Here is a 16,394-nt window from a genome sequence, read left to right as displayed (position 1 = left end):
AGACGTGGTTGGCGAGTTAGCAGCCGCCGGGGCAGACAGATGGAGGACGTTGATTGGCTGATGCTCGTCGCCCAATCAACGCCGACCACGCTTGACCAACCAGTCGCCGCGCCGTGGCAGGTTATAGTCATGCCGCGCGCACATAACCTCACGTCAGCAATTACCTTATTTTATCTATTGTCGATACGGCAGGAGATAGGCGCAGCGGTTTAGTAGAACGTTTTTATTAGTTACTAGTTCGACAGCCATTGTTAAGAGCGATATTTAAATATAGTTTAATTTGATGGATGGATTGCCCGAACATTTGTTTTAAATGTTTTATCTTTTAAACGTTTGTATAATGGTACTGTTTTGAAGCATGTGGTACGAGCCAAAAATGTAAAATCCAATTTTTTAGTATGACATTTTCGAGAAAATCGATTAAATGAACTTTTTTGAAATGTATTTGGGAATTATACCATATAATATATAGCACCTTGTCACATGAACATAAGTTACATGTATACTCTTATGTAAAATGAAGACCAATTAAAATATATCCATTGTATTATAACGGATTTAAAAAAATTATTCTTGGTTTGATAAATTAATTAAAAGAATTATGTTTAACGGACAGTGGTCATGAAACGATTGACAATATGTATTTTTAATCTTCTGTTTCAGGTTTAATATTAATATTCTATTTATTTGCCATTTTTACCGTTTTAATTGGTATGAACACTTAAGTATGCAAGTGGCGAATAAACGCGTTTTTTTTTTATTTGAACGAGCATCGTAGCGCCAGAAGCTTCGTGTCCTTCGTACGCACACTTGTGTAATCATGTTTGATACTAAGTATTCGATAAAAGTGAAATAATTAGCGTATAATTTTAACCAAAACCGAACACTTCCTTTCACATTTACAACATTCTTCTACAAATCTTTGTCACTAGTACCATCCTCGTACGTTAAAAATTTTGTCGTTTGCAGAACTTGCAATAACAGTAATCTTTTATGAAAAACAGTGAAAATAATTTTTCTCGATGTACAGCAAACGACTAAATCAGTTTCCACCGAGTATTTTAATATGCTTAAAAGTTATGTGATTCGTATCAAACACTCGATAATAAGTATCAAACTCGTATGGTACGTCTGAAAAAGGCGTATCGAATTAAAATAATACGTTTATTAAACGCTCTTGCAGTGCTGTAAATACTGTAAATTTACATATCTCTTTATCAGTTTGAATAATCGACGTCCTGCTGTAGAGGTATACATATATTGTATACATAAGAGGAGACGCATGCATCTTTTTTTAACTCTGCATCGATGAGCAATCAATACCAATAATGTACAAGGAAAAAACATTGCCATTTTTACTTCTACATATAATAACGTACTACACGCTACATAAATAAATACGTGAAATTATTTTTGCGTATCAGTTCTCCGTATCTTTCACACAATGTCAAGCTCATGCTGCATTATTTACGTGTGTATTTTATCAGTGTCTTAACTCTTAATTGTACTTTTTATAAATGTTATTATAAATGTAACGTTAAACGTTACCATCGTTCGGTGTGAATGCAGGCGAAACAAACGATCGATGCGCGTATCAAAAAACCGCGAACGGTGTTGAGTTAACTCTACATATACGTCGATAAATCAAACATACTCGTCTAAACTAGGAACTGAATTTTTTTCATCCTCGCTTCGTATCTTATCTACGCGTGTCTCCGTAAAATGGTATTAGCAGAAATCCAGTTTTCTAACCGCTTCTTAATTCCGGCAGCCGTTGCCGGTAAGTGAAATACATAGCGTTTAAACGCGTTCCACTACCAACGTATCGGATTTCAAACCGTCTTGTGTACGAATTGTTCCCCTTAGCAACGGCTTCCAACAACCGCACTTCGGTCGAGCGCAACGTGCATGAAAATCTACAAGTGAAGCCAGTGAAAGCTGTCAACGCTGAAGGAGTTCTCCTTCAAAGAACAACTTAACAAAAAAGAAATATATATATAAATAAAAAAAAAAAAAAGAGTAAAATGTTACGTTCGAAGGCGACAGCCGCGTTGCTGCGGTTGAAGGAGATGGACAGGAAGTACAATATTAAGTGTATCGAGGGCAAACGGGGCCAGAGTAACGTAAGCACCGAAAGTTCTATCGACGACACACCGAGGAACCTTCGATCCGGCTTCAAAGCCTCCGGCAACGACGAACCTGACGCTGTTCGAAGTTTTACCGCCACCGACGCGGGAGATGAGACCAGGTCAAAGGTAGCGATGGATTTAAGATGTAGTCTGAAAAAAGTAGTCTGTATTAATCTTCCGTTACTAACGTGTTTCTAAGACATTGTTATTAACATCAGCTTTTGAGGCCTATACTTTCGGAAATAGAGTTTGGTTTCAACAGTATAATTTATTTAACTCTATCATAAGTTTTCAATAAAATATTTTTGTTTCTAACATTAGAAATGGTTTTTTGCATTTTTCATCAATTTTAGGAATATAGTTGCGTCGGTCTCTGAGACTGGGCGTTAATAACGGAGGGTTAAATGATAATAATATGTATAGCGAGTCACAAAATTACCGTCACACCAGAAAGTGTTAGGCATAGGAAGAGTAAAAGAAATAATTGAAAATCTTTTCCTCTTTCAATAGTATTACAATATTACGAAAAAATAATAATATTATCGTTTATAATTATACAAAAATGAAGAGATGCGATACGAATTTGTCTACCTATTAGTTTGGATAGTTGATGTTCTACTGTAATAAGATATTCATCGTTCGATGAAATATTTTCTAAAATAGATTTTACCCCTTCTTGCTCCCAACAGGCTTCCTCCAAATCCAAGATACAAGTGAAGATCCCGAGTCTTATTGGAAAAGGCGACGATATCCTTAGCAGCAAAAATGTATCCACATCGAAGAAGTCGTCCGAGGATTCTTTTGAAATAAGTATCAAAACATCGGTCGCAGATGAGAGCAGGGACGTCCAATCGAATGGAGAAGACGTCTCGATGACGAAGGAGTCTCCCAAAGCACTTTCAAGTTTGGAGTCCACCCTGAAAGAAGATAGTATCAATGTCAAAGCCAAAGTCGAAGTTGAGGCATCAGAGTCTGTGGATCGTCTCAAAAACAGCGATGAGTCCTCGGTTGCCACGATTCTTTCCGAGGCGTCGGGAGGTTCTAAAATCATTTTTGGGACGATCAGGTCGGTGGACGCCGAGTCATCGACGAGAAGCAACAGGAAATCGAACGTGTCGGAAGAAATGGCGTCGAGGAGCAACGACCAGGAGTCGAATGCTGCGAATGACGAGGCGACGATAGACGAGGTCATCGGGATCAGCGGTGAAAGGAGCGAAATCATCTCGGAACTGTCCCATGCGACAGACAAGGACGATAATCGGTCGAAAGATTCTTCCAGAGTGGAACAGAAGGAGTACGAGAGCGACACTTTCGAGGAGGCTGGCAGTTCCACCGCCTCGACGAGTTCTGCGGAAGACCGGCTGGAGGAAACGTTGACCAAAGAAACATTTCATAATACAATCAGATCTGGTGTGAAACAGATCATGATCACGCCCCACAAGCAAGTCGAGGGTGTACAGAAAATCGTAACCGACGATAGGTAATTGAAATTGTAATTTTGATGATTGGAAAGTTGAGGATAATCGATCAGGTAGGAGGTTATTGGTTTTCATCGAAGATCGGTTAGCTTCTTTTTTTTTAAATGCCAATATGCATACAATATGTTGTACAACAAAATGGATATCCCACAAAATAAATACTTGATATAAATATACATATAATGTCAAAACTATGGTGTCGGAATATTTTCGTATAAAGTTATGTTAGAAATTTAAACACCGGTAGAACATACAATTTTAGATTTCATTCCAAAGATAAAGCCTTGTAATTTTACTCCCTAACATGACAATATTAATTGGATTGTGCTTCGTAGTCCTCGAGACGATCTTTCCAGAGACAAAGAGATCATTGAACTTGTCGCGCCGAAAATAATGCAGAACACGAGTGAGTGTGATATCGGGCTCGACGAAGAACTATCCAACTACGTGAAGACGATGGAAAATGTCGACGAGATATTGCCGATCAGCCTCTTGAAGATATCTAAGCAAACAACGTCAGCTAGGAAACAGGTTCGAAGGAATAAGAGGCACCGAAAGTCGTCCAACGAAAACACCAGCGAGTCGCTGGAGAAGACCGAATCCCCGGAGTCTTCTGTTCTCGAGAAATTAACGATACGGAAGGAAAACAAAAATGAGGACTACGAGCCAAGAGAAAATAGCTCAGCGACTATCATGTAAGAAAAATACACCGCGACGGTTCTATTAACACTATATCTACCGCGGTTTTATATATACCTATTTCGACCAAAAGGTGTCTTTTAATTTTAAAACGCTTTAAAATGTTGCATTAACTGTCATTATTATACAATAATATCACATCTTATCTTAAAATGTTATAACGTTTTCAGCAAAGACATGGGACAAAAGAACGAAAAGGAAATTAAAACAAAAGAGACCTCTTTACTGGACGAACGAAGTAAACTCGAGACCGTCGATGCAGAAAAGAAGACATCAGAGAATGATACATGTACCGTGGAATCAAAAACTGTCTCTAGCGGGGTACTTCTGAAAGAGACTCCGAAAACGTCGGACGTTACGTGCACGCTGAGAGAGTTGAACAGAGACGCAATCGACGCCATTGCTAGGCGACATAGAATCATCCGCGTACCGAAAAACACGTTTAATAAATCTAGATACTCGCGGAAATTAGGAACTATAGTGAAGCTACCATCCACCGAGTACGAAACACCCGGGAAATACGAGTCGGACGAGAGCAGAACAGGGTCTTTGGAAAATGTAAGAACGATGAACGTTAATCCTCTATAATCCATTGAGACTTTAAAATAATATATCAAATAGAAACTCGCGTTGCTTGCGCTAATATATTAGCTAGATTCTATATAAAAAATATAGACTAACTATTTCGCTCTTTAAAAAGATCAAACAAACTGTTACGAATATTTTCTCAAAATAATCATAATATTCCTTTTTATATCGTACAACATTTTCAGTTGAAGGAATCCAGTCAAGATCAGAGAACCAAAAAAAGAAACAAGTCTAAAAGGATCTCCAAAGCGTCGAAAATCAGAAAGCCGCCTAGTTGCGGAAAAGTGGAAGAAAAACAATCGCGTTTTGATTGCAAACAGTCGCGTCGTTTGCGAAAGCAAGCTGCCGCCTTAAGGTTGCACCAGGAACGTCAGGACATTCGTAATTACTTGCTGGAATTGGAATGCACGCGATTAGAGTTCGGTCCCGGTAACACGTTCGCCTCTTCCAAGCTGCCTCCTTTCAAACCCCTTGAATTTCCAAAAATCGCAACGTTCGAGAAACCTGGTATGTTGTCCACTTCGCGACAATACGGCAGGACATCCCTGGAATAATATACATAAAGCCACTCAAACAATTAATTGCACGTATCCAAATTTTAAACAAAGTTATATCTGTATAGGATGAAAGTTTGCAAATACCTTATACGACTTTATAAATATTTTAATTCATGCGACGCCATTGTTATACTCTCGCGTATGTATTTAATGGCAACGAAGATATTCAAGGTGTTCGTAATAAATGGGAGACCCTGTATATCTTTTTATGACTAATAATGGCATCATTAAGATTGAGTATACCTACTTACAAGTTTAATACAACCGAGATTTATCCAAATGGGATTCTGCGGTTGCGTCATAATCGATAAATTATTGATCGCGTATATCGATGAAGTACAGCAGAATTTTTACCATAACTAATGAGTCACTAACATCCAGTGCAATCATTTATACATTGATCGCAAATTTTACGTGCTAAGTATCCCGCGCCTATTGTTCTGACTTCACGCTTGAATGTAATTGTTCCACTTTCTTTGCGGACAGAACCAGCAGACGTGAACGTAAACTCCAAACATGAAGTTGCTGGACTGCAAGAGAGAATATCGACGATAAAACAGTGGCTGAAAGATCAATACGTCCTTTATAGGGACTACAGCAGTCTGGCGCAAACAATGAATGCAAAATATATTCCAGCCAGTTTGGAGGATGCAAAAAGGGTATTGATTTTAATTATTAAAGCAGTGATTTCCAAACTTTTTGTAAAGCGTCTCCCTAAAAAAAAAGAAAATTTCTGTGTTTGAGATAAGTAGTAGGTTCAAAATGGAATAAGGAATATGTACTTCGACGGCAGAAGCTTTAAATGGACGAAAATTGTTCCAATGTAAATTCTCAATTAGTGGTTTTCTATAATTCGTGTAATAACGAAATAATTAAATATAAATATTATTTTGTACAATACTCCAACGTCACTATTAGTAAGAAAAACCACTTCGCGGTAACTATAAAGGCAATGGGAGGAATAGATTCACGACTTATAACGAGTCACGAAAAACGACTTATATCGAGACAATGCTGTACAAACGCGTACCGAACAATGGGAAGACAATGAGTTGTCGAATAAGGAAACGGACGGAGGTGGTATTCGCGTCTAAGAGTCCACCGGCGAGGAAGCTTTTCACTTGGCCGGCTTTTCGAAAGTTTTAACGAGACACTCCTGTTCGGTTTCAGACGATTCGCCAGCTACAGAAAGCGACGATTAAGACCAGGTGACCGTCCGCTTCTGCGAAGCTTTCAACGGAAAGAACGGAGCACGTGCAACACGATTCCTCTACGTAACAAAGTGAACGGACTAACTTGCAAAGCGATGTACTTCCTTAACGCGATTATATCCAAGCGTACGGACTCACTATTTTCGCTCTTGCATCGTGTGGTACTCATGGAACATAAACAATCGCGATGTTATCTTGATTTAACCAAATAAATTCCAAATGTACCAAGTACTCTCGTTTTATAGTATTAAAGAGGGGAAATTCTGAAATAAAAGTCGATTCTTTCCACCGTTTTCACTGTATCCGGGCGGATGACTGTTTTTGTCTCTGTATCGTATAAAATTCGTGAAATGCAAAAATCAATTGGAAAATTGTCTTAATTTGTACAAACAGTTCTGAAATGTACCAAATGATTTTATTTTGTAGTAATAAAGTGAAATAAAGAGTGGAACGTTCTGAATAAAAATAGATTCTATCCAGTGTCCTTCTTTTACCAGTACGTTCCGTTACTTTCAAAAAAGCATATTGAAAAGTGGCTGAAGTGGAAGCATGAAAATATCAGTCGTGATTGGAGTAATGTTGCATTTGGCGATGACTTTTCTTTTTGGGCTAGGTTTCCTATTAAATGTGCTTGATGTACGTATGAAAAAATCGTAATACGTATTATTTGCAAGAAGAAATAACGATTTACTAAAAAATTCTTAACATTGGTTCGATTGTGCTCCTTACTGTATATGCGATCCTTATGCATCGAATGCACGCGTGCGTGTTGCACGCGCACGTGCAGGAGATGCTCGAATGAGCGACGCCTCTCGCCGGCGTTCCTTCATTGACGTACTGCTGGTCGTGTTCCACAGTTCCGAACGAGCCTTTGCACGCTCGTCTTCGTAGAGTTTGTGTACGTGAACTATCGTCGTTCTTACGAAGTTTCGGAGGTTTTTATAGTGCCTGGACCATAAGCTTTTCAAGGAAGACTCTTTCATCCCTTCCAGGAGATTTGGAGCTTCGAGATCAGACACCATTTTTGGTAAGTCTGACAAATAGTGTCTTTACTCATTTAAGTAGTGCGACCTTACTTTCATTGGCGACGATTAAATCTCGTGCAGCAAACCGTCGATTTACTGAAAATTTCGACAGTAACATTTATATCGGATGAGATTTCAAGGTTTCATTTTTTCTTAATATCAAATTAATAATTTAATAATTCTTTCCATTTTTCTGTCGAAAGTCATCGTCTAGGGTGACTGTCCGAACGATCGAACGTTTAAGGAAAAGTAAAATGTTCTGTTGCTTGGAAATTAATTAGACTAACTGATTTTATCACTTAATTTTCTACTTTCATTTTTGCAATATTTCATTCTTATATTTCATCAATCAAAATATATAAATTCAATATCTTTCTATTTGAATAAAGTTATTTTAATTAGATGACAATAGGATGTCCCAATAATTGGACTCTAAAATTATTTATTTTAATGTTTTAGTCTAACAAATAAATAAAGGAGCTGATAACATTAAGAACTGTGTCATATGCAATCACTCTTCGCCTATAATCATGCGATTTGAATAGAGACACATTTACAAATATCGCCAAATACACCCTATTTTCTTAATGTCAAGCGAAAACTTTAGAAATTGTTTAATTCCTCGGTCAGTAACCGTATGTCGTTTTTGTTACTAATCTCTTCGACTTCTAATTTCATGTTAAAGGCCTCGTTTCAACAGAATCTGTTATCAAACTTTGTTTTTTATTTCTACTCGGTTTCTCGTTAATTTTATTAGTGAACATATATTTCTAAATACCTTATTAAAATACTATCGTTTAATAGGAAATTTTTTCGACCGTGTTGAATCGAAATTTAAAAATATACTTTATTGATAAAATTTTAGAGGAACTGAATAGAAAAGAAAAATAAGATAAGAACATTAACGAAAATTATATATTTCTTACTTTGTATAAAAATGCGAGTAATTTAATGACAGATCATAATTTTTATCTGTTTTTTACTCCTTCTAAGGTAATTTCCTTGAATATTATATCTTTTCAACTTGAAAGATTTATGCCAACAGGAGAAATTATCATCTTTTATATTGCATTCGGTTAGGTTGAAATTCAGTGATAGACTTCTCAGACAATTTAAAAAATAAAATTATATAAATCTCTAAGCGAAATAGGAAAATATGTTAAATTAAATGAGATTTTATCCATGTATCTACAGTTAAAATATAACTAGAACTATATCTTTCTTTTGGTTTCTCCTGTTTGTCTTTCATTCGTTATTCAAAATCTGTGTTCCCTCTTTGGCATATTTACCAACGAGTTTAATTTAAGCATACGATAAAAAGATGATTCGTATGCAAACATAGTGCTTTGACGTTTGTCAAACAACTTGTAATTATTTTCTGGGCATCATCGCGGTGATATTTGAGTAGATGACATCAGAAAGCGCCTGGAACGATCGGCGTACGATCCTTACATGATTAAATGTGCACATGCACCTTGTTACACCTGGAAGGCAAAACCGCATATACTGTGTCAAGGTTCATCGGATCAATTGAAATTGTGCAACCTTAGACTGGATCCTATAAGTCGCTGTCAGGCAATTAATTAACCGTCCCACTCGTTATTAAATTTCAAGTGTACTTAAAGCGGATATTGCACTTTTCGGTTTCTCTTTCACGAAAAAGGAAAGGAATACAGCGAGTTATAAAATTATTGGCACAGGTATACACATATTTTACTCTTGAATGACGGACTTCGACATAATAATGTTTTTCAAGCACTTTTCGTACTGTTATAGTCGAAACAATCTTTTCAAATAAATTTATCAACGCCGCACTAATTTTAAAAGCATCTACTTTCGAATTTTCTTTTACTTATCTTATTATTAAACGTTCTTTCGATGCGTTAAAAATTTCCTTTCTGTCACGGCATATTTATTTTCTACTTTTCCTTTATTTTGATACATTTTAATAATATTTTTTACAGTACTGGAATTTCTCCTTATTATTTTACCAATTTCTCTATTAGATTTTCATTTTTTTAATCGTTTTGTTTTTTTTTTTTTTTTTAAGAAAATTTATAAGGAAAAAAACGAAAGGAAGTAATAAATAAAATATACTCTCGCTTAAAATTAAAATTGTGAATTGTGAATTACACTTGGCAATTAACCTTTTTAGATGGGAAAATTAATTGCATGTATCAGTTACAATCGATTAATTGCAAATTGAGGTTGCAATTAACAACTAATTGACTTAGGTACTCTTATATAATCGTATATAAAACATCTATAATATTAAAAACAGTCATTAAGATATATCTTAGTGACTGCATCTTCTGGCAAAGATAAATCTGTATATTTATTTATATTTGATCTCTAAACTTCGTTCCTGTCCTGAGAATGGAGCGCAGAACTCCTCCCGCCAGTGTAAAATTTGAAATTTATTATTAGAAAAGTACATTTTATGTATGAGTTAAGTCGTAATCTGTAGAAACAAGCTGTCGGTCTTTTCGTAAATAGGTTTTTGTTTCTCGTGTTCGTGTGAAAGTGTCTGAGCATGACGAAGTGAGTTCTCTGTTTCACTTAACCCAGAGTTGGATCAGTGATGCACGTTCGTTTTTATATCATTCATCCATCGCCAAGAGAGAATTAATTGGTTCGTGCAATTAAAATATAACATTTACTAATTAACAATCAACCATTCGATTGCAATCGGCATTGCAGGTCGTGTTAAATACATATTGCTAAAAACACTTCTGCCTATAAACATTTTTAAACGTCCACTTATATAAATGCATAATTTCTATGTTTAAATAATTAAAATATTAATGAATAAAACAGAAACAAATAAATGTCTTCTGTATCCACCCCTGGCTGTAAAAAACAAAAAGTATTCAATAACAGCTGACAGAAACAAATCACGATCCTCAACACGACCTTCAGTCCTCACCGAGAACATAAGATCGCTGACTTTGTGATGAAACGTTTCTCACGAATTTCTCGTGTCGATCACGTCGAATAAAGGAAAAGAGGCCTGGCTAACGAGAACTGTTGTACGTTTAGAAAATCGAGCGCGCTTAGAACGGCGAAAGTAATCGAGAACTCTCTCAGGATACAAGACAGGGAAATAAATAGATGGATAAACAGATAGTTAAACGGAAGGATAGAGAAAGAGGGACCTTACCCTTGAGGAAATCGAGGCCGAGACCTGGAGGTGACGTCTCCCGATGTCGATTCCTCGAGGTCGTCGTTGACGCAAGGAAAAAACATCGTCGTGTCCGAATGATTTTCTAATATCCGTTTCTGTCGACCCTAATGCGCCTTTGTCGATGATCTGGTGCCGTCGTCGGTGTCGCTCGTGTGAACTAGAACAGGAATTCCGTGAACCGCGTGAAAAGGTGGGGGGTGGAGAGCCACGACCCTAATGACGCTGGGCCGACAAAGCAAGAAACTTCCTCCCGCGCGGAATTTATGGTGATGATAATTAATAGGGGGAACTATATCGTGAGATGCCTGAACCGTGGCTAATCTTCGCGGTTTTCAAATTAATGAGAGACCGTCTGCGTGTACGGTTCTTTGTTTTGCACTTGCGCTGCCGTTTGATTGGCGATAGAAGCTCCTCCGAACCGAAAGAACGTTGAACCTGAACGAGTTTTGAAGGAAACGACGTTTAGAACCTGGAAAAAAATGATATTAAAAATATGACAACTACCAAATAATTTGCCAAATGAACATTTAGATATACCGTATAAAAACTTTTTTCACGTCTAGGCCATGAACTTTTTCTTCACCCCCATGCGCTTTTTTAGATCCATCACTGAATGTTTAACTAAAATTAACGTTTTCTACCTCGTCGATGAATGGTACATTTATCACAGCCGTTACATTTTCACGGTGCCACGTGTGAATTGCTCGATATACAGATGGTACGTCTCTCTTACCATGAAATTCAACCGAGCGTGAACTCTGACCTGGAAGAGTGCACACGCTTCGTCGATTTTAACTTGGCCCATTGTTGCTGGTTAATTTACTCGAAAGAAGTCTGAAATCGAGAGACGTTCCGTTTCGGATAATTCGGTATCTTCGATTCGTCTTACTTTCGCCAGAACACCCGCGCAATTCGAAGCTAATTTCGTTCAACTGGGGATCCACTTGAAAAGAAAAATAGAAGAGTATTTTGCCTTGCTTTTTGGGAAATCTCTTGATCCTGTTCTTCTATCCCAAACTAGCTTTCAACCATTTTTTCTACAAATTGGCGCTTGAGGGAAGCTCATAGATCCTCTTCTTAAAATGAATCTTTGAAGAATTTGTCAATTCCTGGCACTCTTGTTACAGGTTGGAACAAATGCATATAGAATGTAATGGAAATTATTTTACACTGTATATTTTATATAAGAGTAGTGTCATCCACTGTAGAAATCCAGTTTCACTTATTAGTAAAACCGATAGGTTAAGAACATGAACTTTCAGTCTCAGAAATTACTTACGCTCTCTGGATCGACTAGGCTGACCTTTGCGAATCTCCTTGTTCTCCCACGAAACTTATCCACTGCCTATTCTTATCACCGGTTGCACACCTGAACGACGACTCAATAACCCTGTGATAACGCGATCCGGAAAGACCTTTTCCTCGAAGGTCGCCGTTGTCACGGTCAATTCAGATATTCGATTCATCCTCTTAGCAAACGGGTTCAATTATCACGCGTCACCTTTACTCACCGTGATCGATCCTTGGCCACCATTACGGTGACATTAACGTCCTCCTACTGTTTACTGACCCACCGACGATTTCTTCGCCATTAAGACCTTCCGATCGATCGTCTGTGAACTTTAATCCACGACCCTTTCAAGCTATCTATACTCCGGGTGATTATCATCAGCTGGAGCTGAATTCTTGACGATCATTAGCACTGAGGTGACAATTTGTTATACAATTTTGTAACGAAGTCGTTTGTCAACACTAGAACTACCGAAATGGTCAAAACGACCCATTCGTAATTTCTAATAAAAATTGTAAAAACATTACTCGACTGGATTTTTTAAAGTTTACTGTGATTTTCTTTATAAGAGAATGAACAAACATTTATTTCCATCGCATTATACATTTCTTCAAGTATCTATCGTTTTAATTTTTTCGATACAAATAAATACATCATAATTGTTGGTAGTTCTAGTGTCAATTTAAATAGAAACAACCGTGTGGTCTAATCCTAACGCCCGATCGCAAGACAGAGACTCATGAGCAAACAAACGGAGAAACGAGAGAACGTTTCCACTCAATCCTCGCCTCGCTCGGCAACATTTGTGTTCCTCCCTCGTGTCACAGCGAACAAAAAGTGCACATGGGGACAGACGACTGAAGGATGATAATGACTCCTCGAGTCGTCGATGACGCAGCGTACGGCTCTTAATAAAAAGGGATTCCACGAGAAGTTTTTTCTCTTTGTTAATTGATAGAACACGGAACGGGAGCCAGGATTGTCCCGTGTTGTAAATCGTCGATTGCTCAACCAGCGATGGAATTGATTCCGCTGTGCTACAACGACTTTGTTCCACGGGTACTCGTGGCGATTTCTCCTCTGTTCGCGGGATGCTTTCGACCAATTAACGCAGCAGCTTCGATACGTCATTGTAAACAACTGAAATTCCGTAAAATTGCGTTCACCGTTCCCCATTCATTCGATTGTGCCTCGAGTGATCATTGAAGATTCTATTGAATTAATTCCATTTTGATGAATGCTGGACGTTCGTTTCCTTCTTTTAACGAATTTTTAATCCAAACGTTGAAGGTATTCTGTTTTCCGCCACGAAAACACAGGTTAAAGAGGAAATTGATTTGCATAAATGTTAAAAACAATCCTATTTATCCGCCCACCCCATAATACATATATTGGGTTGTGTAATAAGTCTATTCACGATTCTTAAAAGACTATTAAATACTACTAATTTAGTTAGACTTCTGCCGGATCAGTGAACTTACTTAGAAATTTTTAAATGTTGACAGAAGTATTTTATTAAGACAGAATTAAACAAACGAAACTTTTTTATCTTGATGACGTTTAAATTGAACGTGGATCGACGATCTTTTACTGTCTAATAAACTATCCTAGTTTTGCATAGAGAGAATTTTGCAATGTAGGAAATAAGCAAAAATCAAACTGGAATAATGTTTGTTGCGTCGTTCGTTATCGCAGTGAAAAACAAATCCATTTCTGGACATTAGTGATAGGAGTTTCTCTTTTATAGTTGCTTATAATTTATCCAGCCGCGAACAGACTTTTTCGTTATTAATTGTCCAATTATGTGGTAAAAGTTTATAATAGAATACTAGAGTACTGCGATAGACGCGAACGAATTTATTACACAATATTTTACCTGTTTAAACAATTTCAAAACTATAATTACTAATTGTAATTTATGTTTAATATTAAGTTTGTAAACGAGTATTAAAAGTATATTTTTATCCCTGAAAGTAGTAGAAAAGATATATGTATACAAAAGTGTCTGCCCAGAGTCAATTTTTATTTTGTATAAACGTAATTATAATAAATTAATAGTTTAGTTCGATTAAAGTTTGGTGACGACAGAAACGCTTAAAATTGGCCAGACAATGTTTTTTTTACATAGATAAAAAGAGGAATAATATAGTTACGATTTTATGAATTTTTTCCTTCATCTTGCCAATTAAGGATTAATGAAATGTTTAAAGTTATACTCAACTTTCGACACCGGATGGGTCGAAACCGGTAATTACGTTTGGATGATATTTCGTTTTTTGATGCCATTGGAAACGTAATTGAAGATTATACAGGATTACGTCAAAGTATTAATGGAAAAAGTAAATCGGATTTTAACGGATTAAATTAGAAACAACGGCGAGAAGCATGTAATTACGGTGCAAAGTGAGAATGTATGTATACATGCAGACTATCCTGGAGGCAGCCAGTGGAACAAAGAGAAACTACCGGACACATAGGATATCTTGGGCAATCCGGTATTTCGTAATGGACAACGCCGCAAACTGTATCGCGAGAGAGATGTTTGATTCTCGATATAGCGATTGCTGAAAGTGCAACGTGGAAAAGTCAGAAACGGATAACTATACGCAACTATGTGATCATATTATATTCATACAAAAAAGTGTACATTTAACGAGCAAAATATATTACACGCTAAACTAAAACGTTGAAAATTATATGGTATATACTACAACAACTTTTACTAATTTACATATTTACGAAATGGCATTGTGCCAATTCTAAATTTTGTTAATTAAACAAAAGTTCTGTATCTTGCATTGTTGTAATTCGATCTTGCAATCTTAATTTCACAGTTTAATTCAAATTTGCAAACAAAAAGAAACTTTTATTTGAAGAATGTGAATTCATGATTTAAATTAAGTCTTTGTTACCTAATTATTTTATTCTTCATATTTATATATTTACATAATAATATTTGATAGTTTTCGTGAGCGTTCCATTACTAGCAATTAGTATTAGGCTTAGCAAGCAGTATTAGGAGTGCGGTGCCCTAAGCGCGTGTATTTTGCTCCCTGATTGATCCAACCTAGCGATCACCTAATCACCTAATTACTTTGAACAGTACACAACTAACATCGAAACAGTAGAACCTTTAGCGACGAACGTTTCAGATCTAGTCAGTGGTACGTTTACAAATCGTATCTTTAGTTCTTCCAAGAGGCAAGGACACGGCTTTTCCCTCCACGCGTAAAGTATTATTTTTAGATCTCGGTTAAGTGCAAAAAAAAGAAAAAAAGCAACTGCAGTACCGAGTCAGTCTACAAACCAAACGATTCGGGTTTTCTCGCTGTTCGTTGTTTTAACCGTCTCGATTTCAGCATGGTCTTTCGGTCCGTCCAAAGCTTCCTTTATCCTCCCTCCAGCCGCTAAACTATTTTCATGGCGAAACCGAACGCAGAGTCGCGGCGCCAGCGTCTTCATTTGCTTTTCTACGCAACAAGGGAAAACCATATAAATCGTATCAACGTGTATGCATCGTGAACCCGTTCTGGGTCAATATCTCCATCCATCTATCGCCGTGAAAGCTACGTTAACTTGATACTCTGTAATCCGATTTATGTCGCTTCTGAAACGTCTATGTAACACTAAGCCAAGGTATAACGTTCTAATTGCTTGTTTCCGAGGTATCTTGTGCCAGTCTTCCGTTACGCTTGAGAGCAACTTCATTGGTGATTTTGATAGATTCGCTTTCCTTTATTGTTCTCGAGAAACTAGGACTTCATTATACATATACATATAGCGTATAAACAATTATTAGGAGCATCAGTTGATGCAATAAAAAATATAGGATTCCGTTCAAAAAATTGTTGATAACCTTCGTATGTCCACTACGCGTCCATCGACAAAAAAAAACTAGTATCATCAGAATGTGCCCCTCTCGATACTATGCAACTTTATCTAAAACATTTTTCGCTACGCATAGGAATAATGACATTTTATATGGCAATATGCAGTGACCCGCCCTGTATACGAAATCGAAAGAAATTAGAATGGAACAACTGCCTAGTGTTTCTTGTTGACCATTTTCATAATCACAGGACAAAACTTAGGTAGATATGTTTGATATGCAATAATTGCAGGAATTGTAAATACGTTCGATGGAACGACTTTGACTCTCGATTCGATGACTCCCCAGGGTTGAACGAAATAAGGCGGAAATTGATAGGAAGTCATCGGTGATGAGTCAGCAG

At 37.0% G+C, this 16,394-nt stretch overlaps 2 protein-coding genes across 3 annotated transcripts in view; both read left to right on the top strand.

Annotated features, from left to right (window-relative positions):
- Window positions 1-2,024: 2,024 nt before the first annotated feature.
- On the top strand, window positions 2,025-6,743 carry LOC122402581. The gene is made up of 7 exons (XM_043405507.1): window positions 2,025-2,255; window positions 2,819-3,609; window positions 3,964-4,302; window positions 4,477-4,879; window positions 5,086-5,401; window positions 5,938-6,110; window positions 6,622-6,743. Exons 1-7 carry the CDS (start codon window positions 2,025-2,027, stop codon window positions 6,661-6,663), a joined length of 2,295 nt encoding a protein of 764 aa, XP_043261442.1. The 3' UTR covers window positions 6,664-6,743.
- Window positions 6,744-7,532: 789 nt separating this feature from the next.
- LOC122402517 overlaps window positions 7,533-16,394 on the top strand; it is a 46,991-nt gene continuing 38,129 nt past the window's right edge. For both annotated transcript variants that reach the window (XM_043405371.1, XM_043405368.1), the window contains exon 1: window positions 7,533-7,689. The gene's annotated coding sequence lies outside the window, so the exon portion shown is untranslated. The remainder of the gene's footprint in view (window positions 7,690-16,394) is intronic.

The sequence above is a fragment of the Colletes gigas genome, unplaced genomic scaffold, assembly GCF_013123115.1.
Source record: "Colletes gigas isolate AHSC1104 unplaced genomic scaffold, ASM1312311v1 Colletes_gigas_Sc00037, whole genome shotgun sequence".
Taxonomy (NCBI): domain Eukaryota; kingdom Metazoa; phylum Arthropoda; class Insecta; order Hymenoptera; family Colletidae; genus Colletes; species Colletes gigas.
The sequence above is the reverse complement of the archived record's forward strand: the minus strand, read 5'-3'. Positions and strand labels throughout refer to the sequence as shown.